This window comes from Crocuta crocuta, unplaced genomic scaffold (assembly GCF_008692635.1).
Source record: "Crocuta crocuta isolate KB4526 unplaced genomic scaffold, BGI_CrCroc_1.0 scaffold24, whole genome shotgun sequence".
NCBI classification, from domain to species: domain Eukaryota; kingdom Metazoa; phylum Chordata; class Mammalia; order Carnivora; family Hyaenidae; genus Crocuta; species Crocuta crocuta.
In genome coordinates this window covers 15,521,850-15,537,829 of record NW_027530974.1, presented here as the reverse complement: position 1 = coordinate 15,537,829, position 15,980 = coordinate 15,521,850, and the positions used below count along the sequence as shown (strand labels likewise).

The 15,980-nt window shown below is 40.6% G+C and overlaps 1 protein-coding gene across 1 annotated transcript in view; it reads left to right on the top strand.

Annotated features, from left to right (window-relative positions):
* NUP153 (nucleoporin 153) overlaps positions 1-15,980 on the top strand; it is a 74,210-nt gene that overhangs the window by 45,393 nt on the left and 12,837 nt on the right. Inside the window, exons 14-18 of the mRNA XM_077769987.1 lie at positions 475-573; positions 1,599-1,689; positions 5,778-5,903; positions 8,807-9,436; positions 14,599-14,793. Of these exons, the coding sequence (XP_077626113.1) occupies positions 475-573; positions 1,599-1,689; positions 5,778-5,903; positions 8,807-9,436; positions 14,599-14,793 (1,141 nt within the window). The remainder of the gene's footprint in view (positions 1-474; positions 574-1,598; positions 1,690-5,777; positions 5,904-8,806; positions 9,437-14,598; positions 14,794-15,980) is intronic.

The following is a 15,980-nucleotide window of genomic DNA, read 5'->3' as shown; positions in this document are numbered from 1 at the left end:
AATGGGTTTATGTTTTTATTTCTCAAGTAGGATTAATTGCTCCTGAAATGTTTTATGCTTTCATCCTGGCTTTTACTTTTCCTGAACATATTCTTAGAGACGGTATTTTTTTTTCCTTTAGATAAATACTCACCTCCAAGATAGTATATACTCCTTTTCCAAAGGGATGCCAGATTTTATAGTAGTTCCATTTATTTTTCAGAAGTTTTAACAAATTATTTATTATTTTACTTATTTTTTTAAGATCTTATTTTTAAATAATCTCCAACCCCAACGTGGGGATGGAACACACAACCCCAAAATCAAGAGTCTCGTGCTCTATTGGCTGAGCCAGCCAGGTGCCCTTTATAAGTGATTTTTAAATCTAAAAGGACATAAATTCTTCCAGATAATTAATTTGCTTACGTTAAGGTCTATTTGTCAATTCCTTTTACTAAAAACTCTTTGTGTTATTTTAATAATTTGGAACACCAGGTACAGATGGCCTCCTCAAACAGTCCTGGAAGTCCCATGTTTCGATTTTCATCTCCAATTGTAAAATCTACTGAGGCAGATGTACTACCTCCGTCATCTGTAAGTAGCAAGCAAGGAATGTTTCATATTGATTGATTTCGGAAGCATACTGTATATTTCTCAAATCCAACATGCCATTGGTGGTGAGAAATAATCACTGTTTTTCTTCCAACTTAAAGAACGTCAGTGTACAGAAAACTTGGATGACCGAACACCTGTTTATTTTTCACTATGCGTACACACACACACACACACACACACACACACACACGTTATTTTCTTGTGACCAGTTGAAAGTTAAGATGCAAACATCTTAATACCCTTACACCTTTTCCGTATGTCCCCTAAGAAAAAAGGACATTCCTTTGCATAACCACAATATAATTCTGTCCATGAAATGATTTACATAGTATAATAATGTAGTTCATACTCACATTTCCTCATCGGCCCCAGACTGTCCTTTCATGTTCCAGATCCAGTTAAGATCAAGACCTAATCAACTAAATGGCATTGCATTTGGGTAACGTGTTTGTTGAATTGCCTTTAATCTGGAAAGGTTTTGGGTTTTTATGCCTTATAATATGTGTGTATTTTTCATAAGAAAGAAGTGTTTTGGGTGATATTATAGTAAGTTTAATGTTCAAAGACCCCATGTATCTTGGCATGCGTATCTCTTTTTACATGCTACCCTGTGTTTTTCACTGTGCTCTTGTTTTCTGTCACAGCTAGATATTCCAGATCATTCTGTCATTTTCCCTGTTGTGTGCCTGACACCTGTCCATTGTCCATAAAATTCTCAACTTTTATTGGAAAATGGCATATAGAAACCTAGAAATGAGCATTGGGAGCACATTATTATTTTATGTACTGCTTTGAATGGAAAAAAAAATGCCTCAGAAATTAAAAATACTGTTTAGATCTAACACACCATCCATTATAAGAAGCATCTCAATTTTAGAGATTGTAAAATATCTACCTGAAATTCAGTGTCTTTTTTTTTTTTGACTTGGCATAAGAAAAAGCTCCATATTTGATATTTGTTTTAAAACTAAGTAGACTGTTAAGGATACCTTTTCTGCTTACAGATTGGATTCACATTTAGTGTGCCTGTTGCAAAAACAGCAGAACTTTCTGGCTCTAGTAGTATTTCAGAACCAATTACAAGTAGTAGTTCAGGTAAGTAAAAATTTCTCCCAAGTTTTTACATATAAATGATTGCATACATTAGATCAGTATTTCAGATTCTTTGGCAATTCTAATAAATGCTTTCATATGAATGAAATTAGCTCTAAAAAGCAAACAGGAGCTAATATCAACCTTTGACAATAGTTTTTAGTAACACTTCAGAAACAGCTCACTAAATGGATATGTTACACTTCCGGTTATGAGAAGGGTATTCATTGCAGCAGTGTATCCGTTATCTTTTGTTTAATTAAAATAAGGTGACAGTTTACTATAATTGAAATCTCATAAGAAATTCAAGGGCTGTCTACATTGTTTTTGAGGTGAAATTCTAATTGTGGTGGATTGCAGCTTTGGGTTTAGCGTTCAGTTCACAAACATTTTTATGTGTTAGGGTTATGCGGGCCTCTGCAGGTAGTGATACATAACATTTCGGGAATGGGGGTAGTTGAGGTAAAGAAATGAGCAATCAGATAGTTAAATCATAGGATTCTGTTGTAATGGTGGTGGTTTTCTCCCAAGTGTTTGCTGTTTAGGAAGTGGAGGATCATCTGGACTCAGGTACTGAGGTCAAGACGTTTTGTGCAAGGGCATGTTACCCCAGAGATAAACAGCAGGTGCAGGGCTGCTAGAGAAAAAAAGCATGGTATTTTTCGAAATCTGTAGATAATTTGTCACAAAGCTAAGAAGTAGCTTTAAGTTCTAAAAATTTTGAATGCCATGCTAAAATAATTGGGTTTTAATCTGAATGTAGTAGGAAGACACTGAGTGATTTTAAATGGGGTGAGCTGGGTGCCGGGGAGTGACAGGCATGTCCACTGAGTGAGGGGATGGGAGGAATTTTAAAAATACTAGATCCTCCCTCAGAAGATACAATAAAATCAGCAGCAGCAACAACAAGAAAAACCAAAGAGCTAGGGCATAGAAGTTAGATGTTCTAGCTCTGGATGAGCCAGAAGATAAGAGCATAGATTATGAGAGTGGCACAGAATAGGAATTTTGTATGTTTGCAGCCCTGTTTTTTATTGACTAAAACAGCCTTGTGTAAGTGTAAGAGAAAGTAGTAACAAACAATTTCAGGTGTACTTTTTACCACAAGGGTTTTTTTTTCTCGATGTTATTATGAATTCAAGAAGAATAAACTTCTGCAAATTACTAGGGTGCCTGGGGGCTCAGTGGGTTAAGTATCTGATTCTTGGTTTGGCTCAGGCCGTGATCTCAGGATTCGTGAGTTTGAGCCCTGCGTTGGGCTCTACATTGACAGCCTGCTTGCGGTTCACTTTCCTCTCTCTCTGCCCCTCTCCTGCTCTCTCTCTTTAAATAAATATTACAGAAAGATTTTTACAAATTGCCATTTTCACGTCTGGTTATGAGGAAAGGCATGACAGTCCATCCCCGGTTTCTATGAATGCATTATGATGATAACTGGATGAGCAGCAACTTGTTAAAACAGCCTTTGTGTTTCATTACATCTGGGGAATTATCCTGTTTTTAAGGCATTTATAGAATTGTGAGAACGATTCTCACCACTTTGTCATTAACAAGCTGCTTGAAAATGTGGAAGTCGTGATTAATTACTTTGTGGCAGGTGCTGATTTTTCTACTTTTTCTGTCAGTTGGGTGCACTGCAGGGTATCCTTAAAATTTACTTTAAATTGCTAAAAGCAGCAGGTTTTTGTTTTTTTTTTTTTTAATGTTTTATTTATTTCTGAGAGAGAGAGAGAGAGAGAGATGGAGATGGAGATACAGAATCTGAAGCAGGCTCCAGGCTCTGAGCTGGCTGTCAGCACAGAGCCCGATGCGGGGCTTGAACTCCCGAACCGTGTGATCATGACCTGAGCCGAAGCTGGACGCTTAACTTTGGCTCAGGTCATGATCTCATGGTTTGCGAGTTCGAGCCCCACATTGGGCTCTGTGCTGACAGCTCAGAGCCTGGAGCCTGCTTCGGATTCTGTGTCTCCCTCTCTCTGCCCCTCCCCCACTTGTGCTCTGTCTCTGTCTCTCAAAAATAAATAAATGTAAAAAATTAAGAAAAAATAGACCCTGAGTTTAAGAGTCACGTGCTCTACCGACGGAGCCAGCCAGGCATCCTGGTACTTCACTCCTTATATGGTTGAGTGACATGCCATCGTATGGATATACCATAGTGTTTCTGTTCACCCATCGATGGACATTTGGGCTGTTTCCAGCTTTGGGCTATTGTGCATAGTGCTGGTATGAAAATTCACATCCATGTATTTGTTGGAATAGTAGCTTCAGTGCTTTAGGGTATATACCCAGAAATGGAGCTGATTGGTCAGATGGTAGGTAGTTCTATGTGTAACTTTTTGAGGAACCACAGAACTCATTTTCTCAGCCTCTGGTTCCTTTTCTGTTGCCACTAGCAGTGTATGGGGATTCTAATTTCTCCACATTCTCACCGTGCTTACTTTTCACTCCATGTTTATAGCCATCTTAGTGGGTGTGAGGTGATGCTTCGCTGTGGGTTTTTTTTTTTTTTTGTTTTTTTAACATTTATTTATTTCTGAGAGAGAGATAGACTGCAAGTGGGGGAGGGGCAGAGAGAGAGGGAGACACAGAATCTGAAACAGGCTCCAGGCTCCGAGCTGTCAGCACAGAGCCGGATGGAAGGCTCGAACCCCCGAGCAGCGAGATCATGACCTGAGCCGAAGTCAGACGCTTAACCGACTGAGCCACCCATGCGCCCCAAGTTGGTTTGTCTTTTTGTTGCTGATATATAATCATGTTTATGTAGTCTGGATATTAGATCCTTAAGATACATGATTTGCAAATAATTTTTCCTGTTCAATAGATTGTCTTTTCACTTTGTTGATAATGCCCTTAGATTCACAAAGGTTTTTAATTGTGGTGAAGTTTAGTTTTTTTCTTCGCTTGTCTTTTGGATGTGTATCTAAGAATCCATTGCCAAATCCATGGTTGTGAAGATAAACCTCCTGGGCTTTCTTCTCAGAGTTTTATGGTTTTAGTTCTCATTAAATCATTGATCCGTTTTGGATTTTTTTTATGGGATGAGGTAGAGGTAGGTAGGATGTTTTTTTAAACTTCTTTACCTACTCCTTTTAAAATTGGCAAGCACTTAAGAAGAACCTTATTTTTATTATGGAAAACTTGAAACATTTTCAGAAGTAGATTGAATTTCCATGCACTGTTTACCCAGCTTTAACACTTAACATTTTTTGGCCAATCTTGTTTCTTTCTCTCATTTCCCCTTCGTTCTCACACACAGAAACACACCTATCAGGTTATACTGATACAATTCCATACACTTTTCATCTGTAAACAGAAACTTCCTCCCTTAAAAATAGAAACACAAAGGCATTATCATACTGAAAACATAGATTTCTTATTTTAAGTCTAAGGGTTTATTTTGGAAAGTTTAGGAAACAAAAATGTAGAAGCACTAAGTAGTCACTCAGCCACCATTACTCTTGTATCAGTCAAAATCTTCTGGACTTTCTAACTCGTCTTTACCTGTAACTGTGCTTCTAAGAATGAAGTTTTGTGGCCACGTAGTATTCCATCCTGTTGGCATTCTGTAACTTATGGACTCAGTCCCTTATTGAGCATTTGTCATCCAGGTTTTCAAAATTATAACTGAAGTATATGGAATCCTAGGATGAATTTCTAGAAGTGAAATAACTGGCTCAGGTGAATATTTATTGAAGGTTTGGTTTGATCAGTACGGTAAATTGCAGCGTGGTTGACAACATTTCTTGTCATATGGGGACTTGCTCCCGCTCCCATAGCTGCTCCAGTGTTCGAGTTCGAGTTTTTTGATTACCAGTTAATTGATTGGATTACAGTTATAGTTGATACTTTTTGCCCTTTTGGAGAAAAAACATGTACAGTGTATAGTATGGGAGATAGTACGTTTGCTTTCTTATAATAGCAAATTAACCCTGTACTTTGAAGTGAATTTGTTCATTATCTTTGAATTACAGTGACTTTCATGAAGTTTTAGAAGTTGATCCACATTGGGTTTGAAAGCTCTCTTTAATACATTTAACTCGATCCAGTGCTCTTTCATGACATAGTATCTTTTCTAATTAAAAAAATTACAGCTCAAGATATCACTGCAGTGAATAGTACAAGCTGTAAGAAGAAGCCAGATGAAGATTGTGAGGGTCCTTTTAGACCTGCAAAAATCCTGAAAGAAGGAAGTGTCCTAGATGTTCTCAAAAGCCCTGGTAAGATAAGAGCTGCCTGTGAAATATTCTAAAACCTTCATCATAAATTTGTGGTGCTATTTTAATGTTGTCGGTGGCATACTTTAGGAAGTTGACTGGAATGTAGATGTAATTAGACATAATTCTTTTGGAGTAAATATCTTAGAGACTCTACTTCTTTAGAATTCAAAGACTGTCCTAAAATGACGTCTCCTATGGAAGCAAGGACAGCAGGAGAAAAAGAGCGAAGTGTAGAAGGGACAGCGAATTGCCTTTTAGTAGAGACAGGCCAAGATGGGATAAAAGTAAGTCAACCTGATGATATACCTGGACGCACCTTTCTCTGATGAGATGCTGAACTGCCTTGTTCTTCTCAGATTACTGCCCAGCTGTGGTCATCTTCTAACAAGACCAAACAGGAAGAAAGCATTGAATGATTTGAACATGTGTACATGTAAGGGGCAGTACTCGCTTGAAACAAGAATTGAAAGCTAGCAATAAATAACCTGAAGGCAGTGACTAGAAGTCATCAAATAGAAATAAGTTTTCAGTTTGAAAATCAGGACAGCTACAATTCTGACTGTGTACTGCTGTGTAAATGTTTATAAGGTGATCTAGTCACTCAGAGGGAATTTAGATTTTCTGAGCAGATAGATGTGTTCATGTATAATCGAATAAGAATTTCCAGATCAGATTGGCTTCTGTGACAAGATTTAGGTATCAGTGGTGTAGCTTTCTTGTTTTATAGAAGAGCACACTGGCTACAGGGGTCCCTGTAGTTTAGACGCTTTGACACCGTTGGGTTAGAGCTGCAGGGTGCCGGTGCTACTTAACTGAATGGTTAGACACGCATCAGATTCATACACTATATCTTCATGGAAGTTATGCTTGCATTCATGATGCCCACTCCTCCTCCCCTTTAATTTTCTTTAAATAGCAAGAATTTGGAGGAGTCCTATGTTCTTTTGCAAGAAATTAAGAAAACCTGAAAATGGAGAAGGAAAATAAATCTGTAAAACCTTGAGATGATTACTGTTAAAATTTTGCCAACCTTAGTGACTCACATTAATCATGATCAAAATAGTATGTTTTAGACTGCTGGCAGTAACTGAGGTATATGGGTTTTGCCTTTATGCTTAAAACTAGCTCTAGGTTGGATTAGTTGTAGCCCTGGAAAATCTCTAACAGTATTCTGTATCTTCTTACCCTCCGCTGTTCTTTTCCTTTGGTGCAGTAAGTTGGGAAAACAGGTCACTGAGTTTATTGGTGTGTATAAAACAAAGGCTAATTGGTTAGAAGTAAAGGACTGTAAGGTCATGCCCATGGCTAAAGGTTGGAGTGAATCGATTTGGTTGGATGACAGCCGTTTTGGTAGCGCAAGGCTTTTTTCAGCTCCTGTTATTCCATGGTTCTGTGTAAATACCTTAATTGTCTAAGTACGCCTTTAGTGGTTACCAAAAGGGTACCCTTACAATGTGAAGGGTTCTGTGATTGTGCTGGAGAACGTTGACACAATTTGTTTGCGTTAGGGTTTGGTGACTTTCCCCGGGCAGGTGTTTGAGTAGCATGAGCTCATGCTCCTCCAGGGCAGACTGGGTCTTCATTTCTGTTATTTCTAGACCTTTCCAGATGGTCTGGTTCATCTCTGTTGGAATTTATCATCATACTTCTCATTGAACTATTACCATTTTATTTATAATTTTTTTTAATGTTTTATTTATTTCGGAGAGAGAGAGAGGCAGCATGAGCAGGGGAGGGTCACTGAGAGGGAGACACAGAATCTGAAGCAGGCTCCAGGCTCTGAGCCATGAGCACAGAGCCTGACGGGGGGCTCGAACCCACGAACCGTGAGATCATGACCTGAGCCGAAGTCAGATGCTTAACTGACTGAGCCACCCAGGCACCCCAAACTATTACCATTTGAAAGTTCTGTATGAACTTAGTATAATTAAAACCAATCCTTACACCTCCTTCATACTTTGGAGGGGCGGGTGTGTAATATGCATACCTACTCTGTTCAGCTGGTTTTTACTGACCGTAGAGGACGTCACAGCAGCGCCTTAGCCAGGGGAGCACCTGGAGGAAAAACCAGATGCGGGAGGAAGGCTGCGAATATGCTGCAGACCAGTGTTGCAGCAAGACCGAGTGTAGCGAAACCTGTAGTAAATTACTACAGATCAAAGCCTCAAATTAGATATTGGTTGAATTATAGTAAGTAGAAATTCCTAGAGGAAGAAGGTGATAACACTATAAACAAACATCTTTTGTAGAATTTTAACAAGGTCTGAGTGTCGCTTATTGATTATGTGACTAATAAAAACTGCTGGGGCACCTGTGTGGCTCATTGGGTTAAGCGTCTGGCTCTTGACTTCAGCTCAGGTTATGATCCCAGGATCGTGGGTTTGAGCCTCGCATCGGGCCTTGTGGTGATTGATGATGTGGAGCCTGCTTGGGACTCTGGCTCTCTGCCCCCACCCCCAGCTCCTGCTGTTTCTCAAAATTAAAAAAAAAAAAAAAAAATGCCGGGGCACCTGGGTGGCTCAGTCAGTTGAACGTCTGACTTCAGCTCAGATCATGATCTCATGGGTGTGAACCCCGAGTCTGACTCTGTGCTGACAGCTTGGAGCCTGGAGCCTCCTCCAGATTTTGTGTCTCCCTTTCTCTCCCTCCTCTGCTCATGCTCTATCACACTCTGTCTCTCAAAAATGAATAAATGTTAAAAAGTTTTTAAAAATATTGCTTAGGTGAAAAACAGCTCTACTTTTAAGTAGCTCATGTTGGAAGTTAGGAAGTCTGCAATAAATGTGTGAATATATGTTCTCCCAGTAATAGCATTTCAGCTAATGTTCTGATTAGAAAGCTTCTCTCTCTCTCTCTCTCTTCTCTTTTTTTTTTAATCACTGACACTCTTTTCCCTGTTCCAGGTTTCACCTCACCAAAGGCAGACTCTCTTGCTGCTCCGCCTACTACCACAAGCCCGGTAGTTTATACAAGACCAGCAATAAGTAGCTTTTCTTCTGGTGGAGTCGGGTTCGGAGAGAGTTTGAAAGCCGGGCCGTCTGGGCCGTCGCCGTGGCAGTGTGGTACTTGTCTGCTCCAGAACAAAGCTACAGACGACAAGTGCGTAGCCTGTCAGGCAGCAAAGTTGCCAGCAAAAGATGCTGCTAAGCAAACTGGAATTGGAACACCAAGTAAAAGTGACAAGTCAACTCTCTCTACAGCAGGGACGGGTTTTGGAGACAAATTTAAACCAGCAGTCGGGACCTGGGATTGTGACACCTGTTTAGTGCAAAATAAACCCGAGGCGATCAAGTGTGTAGCTTGTGAGACACCGAAACCCGGAACTGGCGTGAAACGAGTCCTGACGCTGCCGGTGGCTGCAGTGAGCGCTGTGACCGTGGCCGCTTCGCCTCCCACCTGCACTGTGACCACGGGCGCTGTAGGATTTGCAGATAAATTTAAAAGGCCCCTGGGATCTTGGGAGTGTCCAGTATGCTGTGTTTCTAATAACGGAGAAGACAGTAAATGTGTGTCCTGTGTGTCTGAGAAACCAGGTACGTGTATGGCTGTTTGGGACAATTTTGTTCATTATTTTAGTAGAACACTTGTATTTATTCCCCGCTGAGAACAACCTCAGTATTTTTAATGTTTCAGGATGAGCATTTCCTCCTATATCTTAATTTTTCTAAGGTGTCTGAGGTAGAGTGACTTGCCAGGGCTGGGTCTGCGTGTTCTCTCAGGATAGGCGGTGTGATAACCAGCCCAGTACATACTTGTACCTGTTTTTTATACACTTTTATAAGAAACTTTGCCTTTCATGATCATTTTCACAGTTGACTAACACAGGTGCTGAAAGATCTTAGAAGGGGTAGTCTTTCTCCCCTTGTTTTCCAGAACAAAATCTCTCTTCATCTCTTTTTCTCGAAGTAGAAGTGAGGGTGGCAGATGGTCATTTCCAGAGAAGGTTTCACTTGGGAGTAGACAGTCTTTTCGAAAAAGCTGTGATTGAATATTAATGGTGAGACCTATACCTGTACGCTAGCTGCCAGAGATATTGCAAGACGGTTAGTTACTGAATCATTAATGAAAACATTCTAACTTGGCAGCAAGAAGAATGGAGTTAGGTTTGAGTTTTTCCTGTTTTTCTGTTCAAATTTGAAAAAGTTACTGAAGATTCACATCTGGAAATTACTCTTTACTATTTTTGTAATAATCTCGTATAATTATTTGGTACAGATGTGCAGTAACATGGGTACAAAATAAAAACCGTTATGAATATATAACCTGGGAATTATACTTCCTTTTTATTGCATTATTCATTGATGTGTAGTTTTGTGTCTGCCGTGGAAAGCTCTGAATTTGTTAGCCTATGCTCTGTGTCTGAACACAAGAGGTGAGCCGTGTCTCTAATTCTTACTGGACATCTCCACAGGAATAAGCTTACAGAACCTTCGTTCTGAAATAACTTTCTCCTCCCGTCTGGCATACCCCTTCCTCCTCTTAAAAAAATAAAAAAAGCAAGCCTTTGATCCTCTAAGAAACCAAAATTAATTGAGTTGATTGGGAGAATAAAACTGAGTTAGGAAGCGTATTGTTACTCACATGTAAAGAAACCTCGTGTATATTTTAAATAAGCCTGACATCCTGTAAATGGTGAGCCGTCATTTTAAGCAGAGGAGTGATGTAGTTAAATGTGTATTTTTGACGCATTGCCTGGTGGCTTTTTGGAGGCTAGATTTGCAGGCCCCGAAATTTGGAGACCAGAGGACAGGTGGGGAGGTTGTGGCAGTAATGCCTACAGGCACAGATCGTGGTGCTGTGCGCTGGCGGCGTCAGCCCAGGGTATAGAGCGAGGTGTAGTTGAAGATGGGCTGGTTTGAAGCTGTGCAGCTCACACGTACACGTGAGGACTTGATGTACTATTGTGGATACTCGGGGCTCGAAATACAAGTTTGGGAATCATTAGGCTGCAGTTTTGAAATAAGCCATGGGAGCAGAGGCGACATAAAGTGAGGGAGTGGAGGGCATTTCTAGAGAAGATGGCCCAAACCTGCACTCCGCCAGCTTAAGGGAGTGGCAGGAACAAAACTTTGGAACAAGTAATTTTAAAGGAGGAATCAGTGAGGAAAACCAGAAACTCCTTGGCACCTTTTGGGTTGTGGGGAACAAGAGCAGAGGTCTCCGTAAGAAGGCTGTTCAGACAAGGGGTGAGGGCCGCTTGCATAGAGTGGCGGTCGTGGGCTCAGGAGAAGAGGATGAAATTAACAAATACGTGAGGGAGGAGGAGCTGTTAGCCCCGCTAACCAGGTAGATAGTGGCCCTGTGGCTGAGCAGGGGACCGCAGGTACAGGTGAGGAAGCTGTCAGAGCGGGTGACACTTGAGAGGAGGACAGCGGCCCAAAGATGGAACCTCAGAGAGAGGTTTTATTGGCAGGGGAAGAGCGTGACGGTAGAAGAGAGGCCAGGTGGCTGGGAGTGCGGCGGTTGGAAAATGTGGGAGCGGGAGGGGGGGCGCTGCCGGAAAGGACGGCTCCATTCCTAACACGTGTGCTCGATGGCTCTCTGGAGCTGTGCTTCCCGTGTGCCCCGCGCTCCCCACAAGCTTGTGCTTCTGCCTCAAGATGTCAGTGTCACTTCTGTGAATCTGTTCTTCTCCTGCCCCTTAGTCCTCTCTTCCTTCTTCATTTATCACTTTCCTTTCTGGTGATGGTATTACTGTGTGTGTGTGTGTTTACTTGCCCTTTCTTAGACCGTTAGCACTTTTAGGTGAGCAGCATTTCAGTTGTGTTTATGTCCTTAGAACCTTAATAAATGTCTGTCAATGCCATGGACGCGGTAGGTGGTGTTGAATTGAAATGCAAAGTGGATGATAGAACACTTCTGTGCAAAAATGATCATTTCAAAGGCAGAGACCTGTGCTTTGAAATCTTAATATTAATACGGTCTGTGGCTATGTCTTTTATGTGTTAGGATATTGCCTACAATTTATATCTTGTATATATATTTAAAACAATTTTTAATGTTTATTTTTGAGAGAGCACATGAGTAAGGGGAAGGGCAGAGAGGGAAGGAGATATTGTGAGATCATGACCTGAGTCGAAGTCAGATGTTTAACTGGCTGAGTCACACAGGTGCCCCTATATCTTATATTTTATTTTTTTTTTAATTTTTTTTGTTGTTTTATTTTTTTATTTTTTTTCAAATAGTTTATTGTCAAGTTGATTTCCATATAACACCCAGTGCTTATCCCCACAAGTGCCCTCCTCCATGCCCATCACCCCCCTTCCCCTCCCCACACCCATCAGTCCTCAGTTTGTTCTCAGCATTCAAGAGTCTCTCATGGTTTGCCTCTCTCCCTTTCCCCCACCATTTCCCCCCTTCTTCTCCCCCTTGTTCCTCCGTCAAGTTCCTCCTAATCCTCCTATACGTGCAAACATATGATATTTGTCCTTCTCTGCCTGACTTATTTCGCTCAGCATAACACCCTCAAGGTCCATCCATGTTGCTACACATGGCCAGATTTCATTGTTTCTCATTGCCATGTAGTATTCCATGGTATAGATAAACCACATCTTCTTGATCCATTCATCTGTTGATGGACACTTAGGCTCTTTCCATGTTTTGGCTATTGTTGAGAGTGCTGCTATGAACATTGGGGTTGAACGTTGGAGTCCGTGTGCTTCTATGGATCAGCACTCCTGTATCCCTAGGGTAAATTCCTAGCAGTGCTATTGCTGGGTATTAGGGGAGTTCTATTGTTAATTTTTTGAGGAATCTCCAGAGTTTTCCAGAGGGGCTGCACCAGTTTACATTCCCACCAACAGTGTAGGAGGGTGCCCGTTTCTCCACACCCTCGCCAGCATCTAGAGTCCTCTGATTTGCTCATTTCAGGTACTCTGACTGGCATGAGGTGGTATCTCAGGGTGGTTTTGATCTGCATTTTCCTGATGAGGAGGGATGCTGAGCATCGTTTCATGTGTCAGTTGGCCATCTGGATGTCCTCTTTGGAGAAGTGTCTGTTCATATCTTCTGCCCATTTCTGCACTGGGTTGTTTGTTTTTTTGGTGTGGAGTTTGGTGAGTTCCTTATAGATTTTGTATACTAATCTTTTATCTGATATGTCATTTGCAACTATCTTTTCCCATTCCATCGGTTGCCTATTTATTCGTTTTATGGATTGTTTCCTTTGCTGTGCAGAAGCTGTTAATCTTAATGAGGTCCCAATAGTTTATTTTTGCTCTTGGTTCTCTTGCTTTTGGGGATGTGTCAAGTAAGAAATGGCTGCGGTGGAGGTCAAGAAGGTTGTTTCCTGTTTTCTCTTCTAGGGTTTTGATGGTTTCCTGTCTCACGTTCAGGTCCTTTATCCATTTTGAGTTTATTTTTGTGCATGGTGTGAGAAAGTGGTACAGTTTCATTCTTCTGCATGTTGCTGTCCAGTTCTCCCAGCACCATCTGTTAAAGAGGCTGTCTTTTTTCCATTGGATATTCTTTCCTGCTTTGTCAAAGATTAGTTGGCTGTATACCTTTGGGTCCAGCTCTGAGTTCACAATTCTTTTCCATTGGTCTTTGTGTCTATTTTTGTGCCAGTACCATACTGTCTTGATGATGACAGCTTTGTAGTAGAGGCTAAAGTCTGGGATGGTTATACCTCCTGTTTTGGTTTTATTCTTCAATATTACTTTGGCTGTTGGGGGTCTTTTGTGGTTCCATACAAGTTTTAGGATAGTTTGTTCTAGTTTTGAGAAGTATGCTGGTGCAATCTTGATTGGGATTGCATTGAATGTGTTGGTTGCTTTGGGTAGTAACGACATTTTAACTATATTCTTCCAATCCATGAGCATGGAATGTTTTTCCATTTCCTTGTGTCTTCTTCAATTTCCTTCATAAGTTTTCTATAGTTTTCATCTTACAGATCTCTTGTATCCTTGGTTAGGTTTATTCCTAGGTATTTTATGGTTTTTTGTGCAATTGTGAATGGGATCAGTTTCTTGATTTCTCTTTCTGTTGCTTCATCATTGGTGTATAAAAATGCAACCGATTTCTGTACGTTGATTTTGTACCCTGCAATTCTGCTGAATTCTTGGATCAGTACTAGTAGGCTTCTGGTGGAGTCTGTGTTTGACAAATATTCTTAGGAACATTTTATTATTTTGATTTCTTTAAAAAATTTTTTACTGTTTATTTTTGAGAAAGAAAAGTATGTGTGTGTATAAGTGGGGGAGGAGCAGAGAGAGAGAGACACACACACACACACAGAATCTGAAATAGGGTCCAGGCTCTTAGTTGTCAGCACAGAGCCTGATGTGGGGCTCGAAACCCACAAACCATGAGATCAGCCGAAGTCATATGCTTAATCGCATGATCCACCCAGGTGCTCCAAGGACATTGTAGTTTTTTAGACCCTGATTTGTGGGCATGATAACTTTTTTTTGAGCCATGATTATTTAGACCTTAGGTTAAGAAGAGAGCTTGTCACTAGGCCAAGTGAGTGTAAGCTGTTTGTTTATAAGATTAAAAGAAATCAGCTCTCTACTGTTTTTAACAATGTAAAGTTTATATTTCTGCATTTTATCTGTATTCATAGGGAACACTAATTGAACATTTAGACTTAGTGGTGTCTTAAGATATTGACATAATGTGGATTGGAATTTTATGTGTTTCCTCACTGTTTTTTGTTTTTTGTATTTTGTTTTTTTTTTTTTTGTTTTTTTTTTAGGAAGTTCAGTACCTGCTTCAAGTAGCAGCACCGTCCCTGCCTCTCTGTCTTCTGCAAGCTGCCTAGGGTTAGACAAGTTCAAGAAACCGGAGGGAAGCTGGGACTGTGAAGTGTGCCTAGTGCAAAATAAAGCCGACTCTACCAAATGCATAGCATGCGAAAGTGCAAAGCCAGGCACAAAGTCTGAGTTCAAAGGTAAGGCCTGGGTGAAGGCCTCCTTGTAAGGCCATTTTAAAGTGAAATATTTGCAGACAGCTTTAGTTTTAAAATTGTTCCTTCTCTGAAAATGCATGTAAGATGAGGTATTGTTCTGGACACTGTGAGCTCACATCTGTCTCCCAAGTTACTGTAAATTTGGAAGATTAACTGGTCAGCAGTGAGGTATCTTCTCTGCAGCTGAGTGAGGAACTCTCTCTCTTGTTTGGGTAGGTGAGTCTGAGAGAGTTTCAGTTACTTGTTTTTCACTGTTAACAACCTGTTGGCATCGAGATGAATTTCCTGACTCTTATCTGGGAATTTACATCCCTAGAGCCTTATTGTAAGTACTCGACATAGGATTGGTTTCCCAGGGTATGTCCCAGAAAAAGAACTCTCTCCATATTTCTGTAAATATAAAAAGAGGAAGAAAATAATTTATGCTAAGACTGTTTCTTGGCCCAAGTCTTCCTAGTCATTAATGATTTCATACTTCATATGAGGTACATTTCAGTCAAAATTTTGATAAAAGCTGGAAGAGAGAAGAGATTTTAGATCTGAAGGAACGGTCAGGGAGAAGTGAGAAAGACTTTAATCGGTAAGGGAACACGCTTTGAAGGTGAGACTGTGAAGTCATTAAAAAAGAAGGCCAAGCTTTATCTGCTCGTAACTATGCCTTGGCCTAGTGGCTTTCAAACTTTAACCAGTCATTAACCTTTTACATTGTGATCTGTCACATGCACAGGGTGTTTTTATGATTGAAAGCAAAGTTTTACAAACCAATTTTTATTATACCCTTTAGTAGGTTTAAGTTACCCCGTTTCTCTCCTTCTTCACTTAGAAGGAAAATATTGGTTGTAACCCAAAAATTAGTTGTTTGGCAGTGAGTCACAACTGGTTTGAAAAACGCTGCATTTGGGTGTTTTAGAAGATCGCTACTTTCCAGTCTACTTGAGGTCATTATGTGGCTGTAACCTCCTGGTGCTTTGCCATGTTCTCTACCTAGTGCACAGTAATCAGCTTACCTTTCAATCTGTCCCTCTGAGGCAGAGGTGATAACGAGTTAATTGTTGTCTTTGGCACCTTCATTTTTAACTTTCTGTCTAAGGAAGTATCACTTATGGTACTTAGAGACCATGTAGCTAGGCCACTTGCTTCTGAGAGTCTGGTAATTTTCAGTTAAATTT